Source organism: Lissotriton helveticus, chromosome 1_1, assembly GCF_964261635.1.
Source record: "Lissotriton helveticus chromosome 1_1, aLisHel1.1, whole genome shotgun sequence".
Classification (NCBI taxonomy): Eukaryota; Metazoa; Chordata; class Amphibia; order Caudata; family Salamandridae; genus Lissotriton; species Lissotriton helveticus.
In genome coordinates, this window is record NC_136057.1 from 931,766,800 (window position 1) to 931,785,440 (window position 18,641).

Sequence of the window (18,641 nt, forward strand, 5' to 3'; positions counted from 1 at the left end):
CATTGTAAATGACAATACCATTTATTTATGTTTTAAAAAATGAAAGAAATGCCATTTGCAATGCCAATAGCTCTAACTTTAACAAAGACGAGACCATTGCATTGTAAATGCTTGACAAAGTGTCAAGGGCAGGTCCTTTGCAGTTGTTTTGAGCTACAAAAAGAACAGATCAACAAATGTCATTTTCTGAATGGTCCAAATCTTTATAATGTTCAACTAAGGGTGCTCCAGTTACGGGACACCTGATTCTGGATCTGTGTTGCAGTACTCTGGCCTTAACTGTTTGCGTGGTTTGCCCTATATATGTGTAATCACAAGGACATTATATGCAGTACACCACATTTTTAGTGTTACAATTTGAATTTCCAATTGTTGGTGTGTTTTTCCATTAATTTCAATAGATTTCGAATCCTTTGTAAATTGGTAATCCATACAGTTGTTACACTTGAAATGGTCAATGACTGGTGGCATGTCTATCATTTCACGTAGATCACTTTTCGTTTCAGTTGGCTATGCGGCTTTCACTAAGTGACTGCACAGATTATTTCCTTTCCTAAAGAAGAACACCGGTTTAGTAACTTCTAAAGGACTAAGAATTCTCCAATTTCTTTGAATTATATTCTTAAACTTGTTAGTTTTGGGATTATATGTAAAGACACATGTGAGAGGACTGGTTTCTTCCCGTTCTTTGGAGTTCAACAGTTTCTCTTTAGATGGAAACCATGCTTTTTTGGATTCAGCTTTAACTAGTTTCTTAGGATACCCTCTGTTCACTAGCTTCTCACTCAGGATTTTGGCATTGTCAAAATAATCTTCTTTTCGTATGCAATTTCTCTGTATATGGAGACATTGCCCATAGGGTCGATTTTCTTTCAAAGTATGCGGATGTCCACTTAAAAAGTGCAATAAGGGGTTCCAGTTAGTCGGTTTAGTGTATAAACTGCCTTCAATTTGTCCCTCTTTGTTGAGGATCCAGAGGTCAAGAAAGTTGCTTTTCATTTTGTCATTTGACATACTGAATTTAAGATCCGGTGTTCTTGCATTCTAGTGTGGCCTAGTATAGTTTAAACAGGCATTGGCAAAGCCAGTAGGTCTCACCTACATACGATTTATTGACTTTGTCAATATTGTTTCACCAAGTAGCACAGCAGTGTGTTCGCTGTGCAACATGGAGGAAAAACATTGACCAAGCCAATAGCTTTCACATAGGCGAGGATCATTGGCTTTGCCAAGGCTTGTTTTTAATGGTGGGGCTAGGAGCAGTGCAGCCTGTGGGTTGCTGTCTTCCCCTCTCTCTGCTCCTACTCCTCTGCTTCTCGAAGCATTGGACATGGGAGACGGAGAGAGGGAATCAAGGGTGCTAAATGAGTTGCCTATTCTGCATCTATTGCTGGCAACACGTCACCCAGTACCAAGGCCCATTCGTAAATTTGAATGGGAGAGGATGCAGCGTTATTGCCATAGCTGCTGCCTTGGCAACCAGGGTCTAGTCTCTGTGTTGGCTCTATATCTTGTGATTCTGGGCAAATCAGTCATGTGTCCCTGCCTAAGAAAACATGAATGCGAACTTCTGCAATGTAACTGATGCTAGTGTATATGTGCATTGTTAAATTGAAAAATCAGCACTTGCATAACGGCTTGACCGGTGCTCATTTACAGAGCTACAATACCCGCTGCCAAGTTTGCGCTATACAAGTCTGCAAAAACCCCCAAAGAAAAAAAAAAGAACAAGCCAAGACGGGCAAGCAAAAACAAAGAAAAACTCAATCACATTAGGAGCTTCGGCCAGGCATGGATTAACTTAAACCAATCCGTCCTTGCTTCCTGCTCCACAGAAATGATTGGAAATGAAGATCTGAAAGAGACTATTAGTTATGGATTCCTTACCTTAGAATTACCCCAAAGCGTCAGACTGGATCCGGAGAATTTTTCTTCAGCATTACACCTGCGCTTCTGTAGGTGGCGTCGGTCGCCTCCGCGTTCGTTGTCGCGATCGCTGGAATGACGTCGCAGTAACAACTTAGACGCGGTCCTGGTCGAGAGGTCACTGAGTCACCACCATCACTCCTCTTCGAAGTCTTCGTCTTCGGGTAAGTCAGAGCACAAAATGAAGGCGAAGAAGCACCGTCGCTCTTTGCGTTCTCCCCATTTGTTGACCGACGCAACGCGGTATGCAGAAAGTAGTCGTCCGGCTGTGCCCGCGGAGCCTGTTGGGTCGGCACCGAGCTTCCCTCCCTTCCCGGGAGTCGGAGCGACCCCTGGCAAACTTTGTAGTTTTTACAAAGCCATCTTGGGCAGCCCGACTCTGCCGGCGCGCCTTCGGGTCCCGCGGACTCAAGTGGGGGTTCTAGGCCTTTGATGCCGGCGGCTTTGGCCCGCGCTGCAGGGATCCAGGGCCGGACTGGAATCAGGGCCGGACTGGGAACCGAAACTGGCCCTGCCAAACTTCTCGGCCGGCCCCCAAGGGAGTAAGGGAGAGTGTGGCCGAGTTGTTTGTTAGGGCTGGTTTCGGCCGACTTTTTTTTACAGGGGGCCGATATTGCTACCCCCGGTAACAAACCCGGCCCCCAACATGGCGGCCCACCGGGAAACACCCGGTGCCTGCTACGGGCAATCCGGCCCTGATCCAGATCGGCGCTGGTCGACCTTACAACACCTCTTCCGGCACCAAATCCATTGGCAACATCTTGGCCCCTCCAAAGCTGGTTGTGTCCCCAACTAACGTCGACCCCAGCCTCCCCCTTGACATTGACACAGAGCCGGACCAGCGTCGACCGATGCCAGTACCGGCGCCGACCGGTACTTTTGCACCTCTATTGTACCCTTGTGTTCCCTATCTCCCTGAGTGGCAACCAGAGGAGGGTGAAGAGGACTGGGGGGTCTGTGGGCCCTCTGGTAGACCAGTTGGAAGAGCCGGACTGGAGAGAGGAGTTGGGTGAGGCCAGTAGTCTGAACACTTCTCCAGACCTTGGCATGCTTTCTCCCTCTACAGTGGCTACGGAAGAGGGAGCCTCTTACGCTGTGTTGTTGCGTATTGCGGCTGAGGCCTTGAAGCTTGAGCTTCCTACGGTGGAGGTCAGTACTAACCTCCTGACAGAGGTGCTTCAACTGGCAGTGGCCTCTTCGGATCTCCTGCTGCCATTCAATGAGGCCCTCACGGACATCCTTCTGGGCCCTTGGTCTAAGCCCAGCACAGGGACCCCTGTGGATAGGATGATTTCCCGACGCCACCGCCCGGCCCCGGGCGATCCCATTTTCCTCTCCCAGCACCCTACCAAGCCTCAACTTCCAAGGGTTCATTCCCTACTCCTACACCTGATAGGGAATCCAAGAAGCTGGATCACCTTGGGTAGATGTTTTCTTCCGCCAGCTTAGGACTGCGGTCAGTGAACACCGCATGTCTCTTGGGCCGTTGCACCCACTCTGTGTGGTACACGGTCGCGCAGGTGCTGCCACAGCAGAGGCTATGCTCTCCTGTGCAGTTGTTGAGGGCAGAGATTATGTGAAGTTCGCTGTACGATGTGTGCTGGACACCACTGACTAACTAGGCAGGACGATTTCAATGTCGGTAGTCCTGAGACGCTACGCCTGGCTTTTCGGGTGATGTCCAGTCAACTATTTTGGACATGCCTTTTGATGGACGTCGCTTGTTTGGCTACAAAGCGGACAAGGCGCTCTAGCTCTTTAGGGATTCTAGGTCTACAGACAGATCCTTGGGCCTCGCTACCTCCTCTCGCCCCGCTCAGTCCTCTTTTCTCCCCTTTCGTGGCTACAGAAGGGGTGCCCCACTATGTCCTGCCTAGAGCCACAGGCCTGTGCAAGCTGCCCAGCATCTGCGTGGCCTGGGACATGGGACCCAGCATTGTGGTCTGGGAGCCAGCGGGCGGGTCAGTCCACCAGCGCCCCCTCTGCAGCAGCCTCCAAGCCTTCCTAGTCCAACTTTTCAGGGCCCCCAGTTGCCAGTGGGCTACAGGATTCGCCATTACCTCCCCCACTGGCAAAGCATCACATCAGACAAGTGGATTTTGCAGATAGTCCGAAGGGGCTACTCCCTCCCCTTCGAGACTACCCCTCCTTCAATGCCACCTGCAGGACCCCTATTTTCACATCCCCGTCCTGCCTGCCCACGGGCGTTACCTAAGGTTCACTTTAGTCCATGAGCATTTCCAGTTTACCGTGCTCCCCTTTGGCCTTACCAGCTCATCTCGGGTGTTCACGAAAGTGATGGCGGTGGTCGCAGCTCATCTGCGCAGATTAGGGGTTCCAGTCTTCACCAATCTCGGCGACTGGCTGTTGAAGGCTAGCTAGCGCCAGGCTGTCGTTTCCCACCTCCAGACTACAGCGGACCTCCTTCATTCGCTGAGGTTCACTATTAACGTACCGAAGTCACACCTGATTCCCTCTCAAAAGCTCCTTTTCATCAGGGTGGTTCTGGATACAGTGCAGTTTCTGGCTTACCCTCCCGAACAGCGAGTCTGGGATATTCGGCCTATGATTCCGATATTTCAGCCTATATCCCTGGTTTCCTTCAGAATGACCCTGAGGCTGCCGGGCCTCATGGCCTCCTGCTGGTGGATCATGCCAGGTGACATATGCGGTCTCTGCAATGGAACCTGAAGTTCCTGTGGACAGCATTAGGGGAATCTGTACACCAATTGCAGTGGTGGCTAACGAACCAGAATTGGCAGATCCCTCTCCCTTCCCCTAACCAGAGTTCACAGTGGTGACAGAAGCATCACTTATGGTGTGGGGCGGCCACATGGGGGAGGCGGAGATCAGAGGCTTCCGGTCTTTGGCGTAGTACGGCCTACACATTAACCTTCAGGAGCTCCGGGCGATTCATCTTGCACTAAAGGCATTCTTTCCTTCTGTCAAAGTGAGAGTAGTACAGGTGTTCACGGACCACACCACTACCATGTGGTTCTGCAACAAACAGGTTGGGGTGGGGTCGTGGACCCTATGTCAGGAGGCCCTTCTCCTCTGGACATGGCTGGAACATCAGGGCATGTCTCTGGTGGTTCAACACCTGGTAGGTTCACTGAATCCCAAGGCGGACAGACTCAGCCGCCGGTGCTTGATGGATCCCGAATGGCGTCTTCACTCGGAGATGGTGCAAGGTCTCTTTCGGCAGTGGGGAAAGCCTTGGTTAGATCTATTCGCCACCGAAGAGAACACGCAATGTCAGCAGTTCTGTGTGTTGGAATTTCCAAGGCAACTCTCCCTAGGCGACGCTTTTCGTCACGAGTGGAGTTGCGGTCTTCTATATGCCTTTCCCCCATACCACTCTGCCCAGAGTGCTGAAGGTGATCAAGGGCGACCGGGCCCAAGTCATTCTTGTGGCTCCGGATTGGGCACGAAGAACATTGCCATCGATCCTCCAATCAGACTGCCTCTTCTGGAGGTTCTTCTGTCGCAGCAGGGCACAATCCTCCACCCAAACCTGTCCAGCCTCCCCCCTCTGTGCATGGAGATTGAGCGGCGACAGTTGATAGCTTTTGACCTTCCTTCCGAAGTCTGTAATGTAATCTTGGCAGCCAGGTGTCCCTCCACTAAAACGGTATACGCCTGTAGATGGAACAAATTTGTGGCATGGTGCACAGCAAAGGCTGTGGATCCCCTGTCTGCCCCTCTTTCAGAGGTTCTGCTCTTCATTCTTTCTTTGGCCCAGCAGGGCTTTGCTCTGGGTACTCTTAAAGGCTATGTTTCGGCCATTTCGGCCTTTCTTCGCCTTCCTAATCAGCCTTCTCTTTTCAAGTCCCCTATTGTAAATTGCTTCCTTAAGGGCATTACTCACCTGTTTCTTCCTATTCCTTTTGTGATGCACCAGTGGGAATTGAACCTTGTTCTGACTTACCTAATGTGCGCTCCTTTCGAGCCGTTGCATAATTGTCCTCAGACTTTTGACTCTCAAAACTGCCTTTCGTGTTGCCATCACCTCTGCTCGCAGGATGAGTGAGCTTCAGGCTCTTTCTTCTAAACCTCCTTTCCTGGCTGTTCATCCGGAGAAGGTTGTCCTTTGCACTAGACCTTCTTTTCTTCCCAAAGTGGTTACCTCTTTCCACATAGGACAGACCATCAGTTTTCCCACCTTGTTCCTGCCCCGCATCCTTCTAAAGAGGAGGAGAGGCTCCACCGTCTGGATCAAAAACATGCGCTTTTATTTTACCTGGATCGCATAAAACTATTCCGGGTGGATGATCAGCTCTTTGATGGCTATGTGGGCGCCAAGAAAGGTTGGGCCGTGCAAAAACGAACCATCTCTTCATGGGTCATTCTTTGCATTAAAAGGAACCTCCAGTGGGGTTGCGCGCCCATTCCACCAGGGTGATGGCAGCCACTAATGCTTTGGGACGTGGAGGCCCCCTTCATGACTTCTGCCAGTCAGCCACGTGGGCTTCGTTGCACACGTTCACTAAACATTACTGCCTGGACAGCCAAGTCCGGAAAGACGGATTCTTTGGCCACTCTGTTCTTAAGGACTTCCTGGTGTGAACTTGGTTCGCAGACCCACCTCCGGGCTTGGTATTGCTGGGGTACCTATTCTAAGGTAAGGAATCCATAACTAATAGTCTCTTTCAGATGAACAAGTTACTTATCTTTGGTAACAATATATCTGTAAGAGACATATATCAGTTGAGCTGAGCTCTAGGCTGAAGATGTGCCCCTGATCATAGGCGGCTCACCTACCTATACACCCGGTACAGGCATATGTGGGTTCACCAGTACGATTTCAGGTGCCACAGGGAGAAAGTATCACCTCCCTGTGTGTACTCTGCTCAATGTGAATGTCTCTAAATAGCGCCTTGCTTTGGCATTTTTGCTAACTTAAAGTGTCTCAGAACTGTCTGAATCATTTATATTCTCTCTATATAAACATCTAAGCAAACATAAATTTTTGTCATTTTGGGGGGCTGGTACAGATAATTTATGCAGTGTTTATTTAAGCTAGAAAATTACATTATTAGTTACCGAGTTAAAAATAATGCACTTTTCACTTACTTTTGAAACACTTAATTCCTAATTAAAGCCCTAAATTAAGTAAACTGCCTCAGTCATCTGGAACTTGTAGTCTTCAATCCACTTTACCGCAGTACTGCTGGGAATAATTTGAATTTGAAAAGTTGACATTTTTTATTTTAAAGTGTAGGGGACATATGACACTGTATAGGCAACGACCCAGTGCTTTAAATGGACAGGTACTATCAGGTACTGATTACCTACACTTCTTTATTTTGAAACAGAGAGTAGGTGCACTTCGCCAGAACGCTGCAATACATTTAATGGGAGAGTACTGGCACTTCCTAAAAAGAGACAGGTACATAGGATAGTGAGTACCAGTACTTATCTATTTCTCTTTAAAGCACTGCAAAGAACCTGTGTGAGCATGACATCAATTAGTATTGACACCTGCCTGGCATGACACCCATTAGAATTGCTGGTATTCAATGGTACTGTGGTTGTTCTGTTCCAACTAGCATTTGTCCTACCCATACTTAGCTCCAGAAAGGTGACTCCGCCTTGGGTTGGTTGACCTGCTCCTTCCACATCAAGTGTCACTTAACCATCCATGCAGTGGTTAATTTGTTAAAAAAAATAGGTGCAGGGGCTATCATGAGAAGGCAGTTTGCCTCAGCCCATTGTTCCTGTTAGAGCCAACTATAACATAACTAACCCCTAACCATGAAACCCTAAACGTGGGGAGAGGATGTGGCATAGCTGCCAGAGCTGCTGACTTTGGAGCTGGGGAACCAGGTTAGAGTCTCTGGGTAGGCTCACCATTCTGTGATTCTTGGCAAATCATTAACTGGTGCTCATGAAAAGCATTCCAATACTTTTGGGTTGAGTTTGCTCTATAAGCGCCGGTGTTGACAAATAAGTGCTGGTCCCGAGCACCGGAACCCATTGGCTCAAAAAAAGCACTGTATCCACGTCAAGGACAATCAGAGCTCCAAGTGACATCTGCACGAACTTTGGAAAATACATATTTTCCACAGGTTATTTTGTCTTGAGAGAACACTTTCACCAATTAAAGAAGCAGTGACAAAGCCAATAGGTCGTGTCTATGCAAAAGCTATTGGCTTTGCCGATATGTTTTAGACGTGTTGCACACCAGTGTGGCTGCTGTTCAGCATGGCTAAAAGTATGTAGGGTAAAGGAGAGTGGCGTGAAGTGCAGTGTCGTAAAGTGGAGTGTTGTGGAGTGGCGTAGAGAGTCGTTGAGTGGAGATAAGTGTCATGGAGTCATGTGGAGTGGTGTACAGTGTTGTTAAGGGAGTGGAATGTAGTGTGGAAGGCATAGAGTGGTGCAGAGTTGAGTGGCATAGGATGGAGTAGAGTGTTAAAGGGGAGTAGAGTTTTATAAAGTGGATTGGCAAAGAGTGTAATTGAATAGTGTAGAACAGAGTGGAGTGGCATAGAGGGTGGAGTAGAGTGTTGTAGAGAGGCGTAGGGTGGAGTAGTGGAAGACAGTGGAAGGGTAGAGAGTGGAGTAAAGTGGCGTGGAGTGGAGTGGCATAGAGGGAAGTAGTAGAGTGGAGCACTGTTGAGTAGTGGGTTGTAGAAGAGAGTGGAGTAGTAAAGTGGCATTGAGGGAGTTGTGTAGAGCGTTGTGTAGTTGAGTTTAGTGGTGTAGAGTATAGTGTTGTGAAGTGGCGTAAAGTACAGTGGTGCACAGTAGATTGGCATAGAGTGTATAGGTTTTGAGTAACGTGGTGTAGAGTGCAGTGACGTAAATGAGAGCGGTGCAGAGTAAATTGCAGTGGCGTAGAATGTAGTGGTGCAGAGTGGTGTAGAGTGCAGTGACGTGTAGAGTACACTGTTTCAGAATAGAGTGAAGCGGCATAGGGTGCAGAGTGGAGTGGCATACAAGAAAGTGGTGTAGAGTGCAGTGGTGCAAAAAAGATGAGTGGCGTGAAGTGATGTAGTGGTGTAGAGTACATTGGCACAGAGTGGAATTGAGTGGTGCAGTGGCGTAGAGTGCAGTCGTTTAGAGTCGAATGGCTTAGACTGGAGTGGTGTAGAGTGCAGTGGAGAAGAGTGAAGTGGTGCACAGTAGAGTGGAGTAGAGTGCACTGGCATAGCATAAACCAGTGTAGAGTAGAGCCGTAGAGGGCAGTGGTGCAGATTAGATTAGAGTGGAGCGATGTAGAGTGTAGTGGCATACAGTGCATTGGCACAGAGTGCAGTAGTGCGTAGAGTGGCGTAGGGTCTGGTGGTGGGGAGAGCAGTGTTGCAGAGTAGTGTGATGTGAAGTGGTGCAGAGTAGAGGGCAGTGGAGTTCAGTGACGCAGATTAGAGTGGGGTGGGGTGCACTGGCATAGCACAGAGCAGTGCAGATTAGAGGCGTAGAGTGCATCAGTGCACAATAGATTAGAGTGTCATAGATTGGATTGGCTTGGAGTATAGTAACGTAGAGTGCTTTGGCATAGACTGCAGTAGATTGTCATAGTGCATTGGCACAGATTATAGTGATGCAGATTCGAGTGGCGTAGAGTTCAGTGGCAGAGAGTGCAGTGTTGCAAAGTAGAGTGTAGTGGCGAGTTTTGTAGAGTACAGTGCAATGGTATAGAGTAGATTGGCACAGAGTTTAGTGGCATAGGGTAGAGTGTTGTAGAGTACAATATCATAGAGTGTAATGTAGATTAGAGTGTCTTAGATTGGACTGCGTAGAGTTCCGTGGAGTAGAGTGTAGTGGCATAGAGTACAGTAGTGTAGAGTTCAGTGGCATGGAGTGCATTGGTTCTGAGTAAAGTGGTGTAGAGTCCATTGGCACACAATAGAGGGGCATGGAGTGGAGGGGCCGGAGGGCAGATTGCAGTGGCATAGAATTGAATGGCACAAAGTGGAATAGAGTGGCGTAGAATGTAGTGTCATTGGGTTGAAGAGTGCAGTGGTGCAAAGTAAAGTGGCGTAGAGAGCAGAAGTGTAGAGTTCAATGGTGTCTAGTGCAGCTGGCTCAGAGTGAAGTAGCGTTGAGTGTTGCAGAGTATAGTGGCATAGAGTACACAGTGGCACAGAGTAGAGTGCAGTAGCATAGAGTGCAGTAGTGTATAGTTCTGTGGCGTAGAGGGCATTGGTTCTGAGTAAAGTGGTGTAGAGTACAGTGGCATAGAATAGAGTGGCATGGAGTGGAGTAGCACCGGATAGAGTGTTGTAGAGGACAGTGTTGTAGAGTGCAGAGTAGATTAGAGTGGATTAGCGTAGAGTGGAGCGATGTAGAGTGTAGTGGCATACAATGCATTGGCGTAGAGTGCAGTGGCATAGAGTGCAGTAGTGCAGAGTAGGGTCCGGTGGCGGGGAGTGCAGTGTTGCAGAGTAGTGTAGAGTGGAGTGGTGCAGAGTAGAGGGCAGTGGAGTTGAGTGATGCAGAGTAGATGGGGGTCGAGTGCAGTGCCGTAGAGTGCAGTAGCAGAGTGTGCAGTGGTGTATGGTAGAATGATGCAGAGTGCATTGGTGAAGAGGTGCAGAGTAGAGTGGGGTGCAGAGTTGAGTGGCATAGAGAGCAGTGGTGTAGAGTACAATTGTGTAGAGTGCATTTGGCTTGGAGTGTAGTAGTGTAGAGTGTTGCAGAGTATAGTGGCGCAGAGTAGAGTGCTGTGGTGCATAACAGTGCCTAATATGTCAAACAAAATGTAGTGCCAGGGCCCTTCTCGGAAGGCCATTGCAGGTTGCACCACATAGTGCCCCTGCCAGCGCTGCTAATGACAGTACCACCATAACACCTAACCATCACACTCTTACAAGTGTGCCAATTCAGACTATTTCAGGCTACACATAGCTATAACAATGTTGTGAGAGGCTGGTATTAATCATTTTCAATACCATTTGACTTCATAAACACAGCTGTTATGCTCATCTCAGACAGCCCGCCATGTGGTCGACTGTCACTAGAGCTGGTGCTGACAATTAAGTGCTGGTGCCGAGCACCGGAAACCACCGGCTCTAATTAAGCACTGTCGCAGAGTGCAGTGTCGTAGAATAGATTATTTCAGAGTAGAGTGGAGTGGTGCACGGTAGAGTACAGTGGTAGATTAGAGTGGTGTAGAGAGGATTGGCATAGAATTCACCGGAGAAGAGTTCATTGGCATAAAGTGCAGTGTTGCAGATTAGAGTGGCATAAAGTGGAGTGGTGTAGAGTTTAGTGGAAATGAGTGCAGTGGTGCATAGTGAAGTAGTGTGGAGTAGAGTGCATTGATGTAGAATAGAGAGGAGTGGAGTGGTGCAGAGTAGAGTGCAGTGGTCTGGAGTATGAGAAGTTGGCCTGGTATATGATGCTCACTAGTTCTAGTGATCACCTTGTACCATGCCAAGCAACCCTTATGGTGCAGGTTGTAAAGTCAACCTTATAGACAAGCTATCCTAGGGGTAGCATGGACTAAGCAGTCTTAGGCTAGACTCTGTAAAGGCATGTGAAGCAAGCTGTTTTACCATACACAATCCCCTGAATACCAAATGAAAGGACACCACACAGATATATATTGAAAATATATGTAGATTTATTTCTACAAATATCCCCTATACTCTTTATGAGCACAGAAGCAAATGCGTTAAAACAAAACACAGTTTAAATACACAAAAGTTGCACAATTTTGGATGAGCCCTAGGGGCCACCTAAACCATATACTAAAATAGTGGTATAAGAACCACTATGGGGAAAGTGAAGAGGCCTTGGGCCTGGGGAATCGCTGGAGCTGTTCGGGACTAGCAGTGAAGAAGTCGGGAAAGGCCCGCGGGGCTCGGGTGCAGTGCGGAAAGTGCACGCATTACCAATACAATGTCAATGGTGCGTAAAAGTTACAAAGTTAGTTATTAAGGAACCTTCCGAGTGACCTAAAAGGATGAAACTTTAGACACAGACACTAGAGGTGTATACCAGTGTGGGAACACCGGCGTTGCTGAGTTACCTCACCCACAGGAAGCGGGTGCACAGGGTCGAAGTAGTGTCGGGTTTCGTCACGCAGGTCGATGGTGCTTGGAGCTGAAGATGCTGCAGGCGGCTCGATGTGAAGAGTTCCGGTGGATCCAAGGGTGGATCTGAAGAGGTGAAGACCTGAAAGCAGAGGGGACAATGTTCAAAGTCACTAGCCAGTGACTACCGTGGAACCAGGAAGGAACCAGGCGATGTCGGGCGCAAACAGGTGATGTCGTGAAGATTGTCTCTGCAGCCACGTGGACACGAAGAGGTCAAGGACGTCCAGGGGTCTGTCACGAGCTGTCCCACGTAGGCTCTCGCTGATGGCGGTGTCGGCAACTTGATTGGAGCAAACAGGCCTTGGGTAAAGCAAGCCACGCAGGAAGTGATTCAAGCTTCTCACTCGGACCAGCAAGGTCAGAGCGGGTGCTCCTTTTCAGGGGAGCAAGGGCCAATCTGGAGCAACCAGACCAGCGGTGTAGTTTGTCGTTTTCGTCGCCAAGTTGGCCGCTAGCCACGTGGCAAGTGGCCGGGATGGCACGTCGAGTGGCACGGTGCAAAAGGGCCCCACGCAGATCGTGGAGATGCTGGGGGGCTGATCTTCGGTGCAAGGGCTGCTCGAGGTTGGGGCTTCTCAAACCCCAAAGCACAGTGTCGAGGGTGCCTCGGATACTGCGCAGTCAGCTTCTCGGGGGTCTTTCAAGAGGTCCGGTCCCACGTCTCTCGGTGCCTCCACGGGTCCCTTCTTTGCAGGGACTGTGGATCGGGCTGTGAGAAGTCTGGGTCTTGTCAGGCTCTGGGCTCGGGCTCCGGCGGGAGGCGGCGGCAAAGCAGACGTCGAGTTGCTGGATGGTGCCTGTGTTCACAGGGTGGCCACAAGGGAGATGCTCTTCAGTCTTCTGTGCAGCAGAATGTCGAAGTCCAGTTGTCTTCTTAGTTTCAAGTTGATTCAGGATGATCTGAAGTCTCAGGACACAGCTCCCACTCTTATTCGAATCTGGGGGGCCGGATCACCTACTAGGTCCCTCCTCTGGGTGGAACCAGGAAGGGGGGTGGTTACACCCCCTTTCCTTTGTCCAGTTTCGCGCCAGGACTGGGGCTGGAAGGCCCCAGCACCGGTTTGAACTGGCCTATGCACAGGGACACCTTGTGTGCCCCAGGCATGTCTGATTCTATTCAGCCCTGTCCTACCCAATACGCAAAATCCTGTCTGGGGTGGTGCTAGCACCTCCCAAGGCAGGAAACCCTTTGTCCAAGCTGCCCTCGCTGGAAGGACTCCCAGCAGCAGGAGGTCAGACTTGTGTCTGTGGTGGCAGCATCCATTTTGTGATGCTGAGGCTCTGTTTAACTTTAACCGGGGTTCAGGCTAGGTACATGTCGTGTCCCTCTAGAAGGGTGGAATGCTACCCCCGTCGCCAGAACTGGCGAGGGGGTAGTATTCCAATTCGTATGACACCTTACTCGACATGTTTTGATAAAGCCAAACCAAAGATAGCATTTAACCGCGAGGTTCATAATGCACTTAAGAGTATATGGTATGGCAGTATCATGAAACCGCTAAAGGACATGGTTCCGAAAGCTGCAGACAGGCTCAGCTCATGCCAGAGCACTATCTCACATATTCCCAAGCACTCTGCCTCCAGGATTGATGAGGCCTTCCATAGGAGTGGCTGATAGGGGCATATGTGTCCATTTTAGGTTAGGTATAGGCATACTACACCTAAGTAAGGGGTGATTACACCGACTTACCCCAGCTGAGTGATCAGCCAGTTGTGTCAAATATGGAGGCCAGGCCAGGGGTGGCACAATACATGCTGCAGCCCCTGGTAGGCCTTGGAAGCACCTATGCCCTGGGTACCTGGGTAAACTGTTACAGGGGCCAATAAGGTGAACCAGTTCCAATGTCGTTATGCACCTAAAGTACATGGGTAACAATTTAGAGAGAGAACAGCAGGCTGTGGGTCTGATTAGCAGGCCCACAGCCACATTAAGTCATAAACCAGTGAAGCAAAAAGCAAAAATTTGGGGTGACCATAGGATAGCAGACCCTACTCTCCTACATGGAGCAGTCCAGAGTAGAGTGACGTAGGGAAAGTGGAGTATGCATGGTGTGGTAGTGTACTGCCATTATTGCGAACACATCTTTTAATTGAAATGACCGTTCAATTTGCACAGACATACAATTTTACTGATGAAAGTATACAGTTCACAAACAATGTGTGGAAATGACATCACCAAGAGTATGGATTTGTTTTGATCATAATAAAATATTTCGATCTCTCTTCAGAATTACCAAAACATGTGCTTCTTTTGTGCTGTGCTAATTCTGAAATATCTGAAAAGTTTTTACAGACATTTACATTTTGTTGTATACTAGGAAAATAACATCGTACAGGGTTCCGACCAGCACACCCTCAGTAGTCAGCAGGATTGTTACATAAAGCTCTTACCATGAAGTTAGAGAAAGAAAAGTAAATGCCAAGCTTCTGTGGTAGACCGAGCCTGACATTTAACCTCTGTATTTGAATGCGCAGCAAATGTGACAAGATAAGAACAAGATTTAAATAAAGGTCTGTTTACAGAAATTTAGTATTGGTGGAAGAATACAGTAAGTAAGGTTTGGGCAAGTGAAGGGACAAACTCAAGCTGGACAGCCTAAAACGATTAAAGTTAGCAAATGGAAAGCACGCACTTGTGAGTTACAAACCACAGAGCCAATGGTAAGTAATGGGTGGAATACATTCCTAGGGAGGCTGTCCGAACGTCTCTAAGATGCCCAGACAGCTCTGATGTCAAGACCGCTCTTCTGTCTGGTAGGCTTCGACCTAAAAAATGACGAAAGCCATGTTTTTTAGCTTTCATGTTTAGGAGGCATAGCTTCATATCACTTACATTTTGTATTTGTTTCTTTTCCACTAGCGAGAAGGAATTACCTTCCTATGATACAGCATTAGAACGGGTAAGCCATTTTTTTCTGTCTGGTCTTTGATGTTGAAATGTCACGTTCTGTTCCACATGTTTTTACCGCATTGTTTCTGTCAGGTCACTTTCCCGAGAGCACTTTCACAGGTTGCGTTCGTGCATGTAGATCCCGTGCCTATAAGGTTAGCTGTTCCATTGTTGTTTGCCCCAAAAAATGAAATCACCAGAAAGATTGATTTGTGGAGCGTTCAGGTTGGAAAATGCGAATTTATGCTGTTTATAACAGGCTTTTCTTTTTAGCATCTGGTTGGTTAAATAGGAGTTATGTTGCTAGCATCATTTCTTACTTTTATTCACTAACAAGAGATATTCAAATTCCGTTTATAGTTTGGGCCTTTCTGAATTCCAAAATGTAACCACTATTTCCCACAGGTTAAAATACATACCTGCTAATATCTAAATTGGTTATGGCACAAATACGTCTTTTTTTTTTTTTACAGATTTTATTGGTCAAAACATCACATATGACTCAGAGCTCTGTGACCCAGAGGCTTCTGCTGCATCAATATACATCGATTGAATTTGACCATTTTCATGTATTTTCACGAGAGGATGAAAAGGAATGCAAATAAAATCAGAACCCTAAAACTGTAACTCTCCCAACCCACCCCACAGTCGTCCATTCCAGAGCAACACATCATATCAATAACTGTCATTGTACAATTGTAAAATATCATCACCTACGAGGCAGCTGTGCTGCCGAACATCTGCAGGAAAGGAAATTAAAATAATCAAAGAAGAAAGGATAATAACAATGAAAAGTGGGCAGGTCATTCTGGGTCCCGGCTCCGGTCCCCCTGTGCCGGCTCGAGCTCCAGGCAACAATAGTCTGCCCAGCGCTTCCAGATCTTAAAGTGCTTTCGGGGGCACCCCCTGGCCACAAAGGTTGGGGTCTCTAGATCCATAGAGAAGTCCAGACCATTTTTCCAGGCAGAGACAGAGGGAGCAACCGCTGCCTTCCAAGCCCTAGCAATATCCCTTTTCGCCAGGGTAAATCCCAGAAGCAGGAGATGGCGCTTGTAAATGTTTCCCCCGATCCCTTCCATAACATGCAGGAGGACCAGCTTCGGTGAGTTGGGAAGGTCCCACCCGAACACTTCAGAGAGACAGGCCAGCACCCCCCTCCAGAATCGTGCTAATGCAGAGCAGTGCCAGACAGTATGCAGCAGGGTTCCGTCCTAGTATACACATCAGAGACACACTGGGGAGGCCACCAAACCCTCCCTCCATAGCCTAACCCTGGTATAATATACCCGGTGCAGGTACTTGAAGTGGATAAGTCGTAGGTTCATAGTGATGGCCGCTCCTTGTGGAGATGCCATGGCCTCCGTCCAGTCTTCCTCCTCCATCTGACCAACGTCGCCCTCCCAAGTCTCCCTCAGATGCTGTAGCGATTTGGAACAATGTGTGACCAGGGACTGGTAAATTTTAGAGATCATGTGGTCGTGGAGGTCCCCCATAAATACATTGGCCTCCACCGGACTGAACTCTGCCAGTGACTCCAACCCCTCCAAACTAGGGGAAATAGCATGTCGGAACTGTAACTACTTTAAAAAATTGGGTTTTTGGCATCTGGAAGTCTTTCTGGATATCCTGGAATTATTTCAAAACCGGTCCCCGCATGACGTCGCCCAGGGTGGAGATCCTAATGTTATCCCAGTCGTGGCATCCAGACGGAGCCTCCAAGTGTGATAGGTGGCCCTTATGCCAAAGAGGGGTTTCCCGGGTCAGTCTGTTCCACCAACCCATCCTCCGTAACTCCTGCCTCCAGATCTGGAAGACAGACCAAGTGGCAGTCGGTAGGGAGCGTCTCAACGGGGCCGAGTAGAGAATTGTATGTCGGGTGTGTTCCCCCATGCACCGCCGTTCGACAGCGTATGTCGGCTCCATCCTGTCCCCATACCACCACTCGTTCAGCACGAGCAAGTGCGAGGCCATATAATAAGACAAAATGTCTGAGATCGCCAATCCCCCACAGTACGTAGACTGAAAGCAAGTCCGTAGCGCCACCCTTTGCCGCTCCACCTTCCCAGAGAAACTGACTGAGTTCCGCATTGACCTGTTGGAACCTCCTAGATCGAATCTGGTACGGATGATTCTGCAGTTGATACAGTAGGCGCCGGAGCGAAACCATCTTAAAAATGGCCGACCGGCCATAAATAGACAAGGGCATATGAGACCAGATCTGGATGTCTTTACGCACACAATCAAAAAAAGGGTGACAGAGTGCACACCGTGTTTGTTGTTTTAATCCAAGTTTGTTCTCTTTTGAATTTTTTCACATGCTGAAGCCCAGAATCGTGGTCTGTCCTGAAGCCACGTATATGTGAAAAACGCTGGAAAAAATGGGGTGACATCTCGCCCCATTTCCGGGCGCACTGCGATGATATATGCATACCAATGATGCGGCAAGTTAGTCCAGACTTCTTCAATATTTATTCAATTTCACCAAGTATTTCGCATGGTTTGTTCATTAGTCACATGAGAGGCCTTTTACATTAATCACTGTAACCTCAAAAGCTGCAGAAATGCCAATCCAGGCCTTATTCAGTAGCTAGGAGTGTAGGTAAATAATCCTCATTGGTTCATTCCAATAACCCAATGCATTTCGGGCCTTTTCTTGGCCCTTCGTCAGGGGTACTCTACATTTTAAGAAAAAAACAATGTTGTAAACCAGGCTTATTCATTAATAATCCATGTTTGTTTATGTTAAAAATGTTGCAACGCCTTGCCTTGTAAACTCATCACATAACTAACGTCTTCCCGCTAACCGTAGTGAAAACACTACCACTAAGTTAATGCCCAAGCTCAATCTCTACCCACCTCTCTCATCTCACTCATATTCAATTTCACCTAATGCATCCCTGTGTAACTGTTCCCGAGAACGTGTGTGCCGCCCATTTTATACTCTGGTTATTAACTGCCAGCAGCAAAAGTCTAATCTACACAAGTCAATACCTTGCAACAGTCCTTCTCCTTGCCTTCCGAGGGATTCATGTACTGCGGTCTGTCCTCGTTCTACATTTAAACCACCTGAACTGTGACTCCACCCTCCAATAGCTCCTCTCACTCATGAGTCGCCATTAACTCTAAACCCTATGTCTCCTGTTCCGTTATATGTAAATGGTTTAATTCTCTTCTATGTTATCACCGTAAACAATGTTAACACCCTGTATGTACTTAACCTTACTCCTTTATCAGCCAGGCTACAACTTTTACGACCCTATGTTGTACCATCCTTCCCTCACAGTCCTTGACAAAACCACTGCACTTCAACTCCCATATAACACTGCGTATATCAACCTAAGATGCCTTAATCATCTGCATACCAAACCACGTTGTTAACGCTGTCTCACGTCCTATGCATATAAGTCTCCCTGGACATTAATCTCAAATACCCCGCCCACCCTTTGTTGATGTTAACGAAGTTAATTAAAAGGGGTCCTGTGTGATAAGTTTAAAATACAAATTAAGCGTCATAATATTAGGTGCTTGTTTTAAACATGCAGTGTAAACATGTTTGCTGTAAATACATAAATAAACAGATCGTTCTAAAATAATCTGATATACATTGTTATAGAAACTGTAGTTCAAGAAATTCTCTTATGAGGAAATGTTCTTTGAATAGTCTCTCATGAGACTCTATAATCATTCTCCGTTCTAAGTTGTAGTCAATGGGCGCAACTCGTCTGTAAGGCAGACAATGAATTAATCAAAAAAAGGGTGACAGAAAAACTGACCCAGTTCTG

At 47.9% G+C, this 18,641-nt stretch overlaps 1 protein-coding gene across 2 annotated transcripts in view; it reads left to right on the forward strand.

Annotated features, from left to right (window-relative positions):
- The window catches only part of USP6NL (USP6 N-terminal like), a 1,161,829-nt gene that overhangs the window by 576,178 nt on the left and 567,010 nt on the right, over nucleotides 1-18,641 (forward strand). For both annotated transcript variants that reach the window (XM_078676738.1, XM_078676728.1), the window contains exon 4: nucleotides 14,830-14,869. In XM_078676738.1, the coding sequence (XP_078532864.1) occupies nucleotides 14,830-14,869 (40 nt within the window). The remainder of the gene's footprint in view (nucleotides 1-14,829; nucleotides 14,870-18,641) is intronic.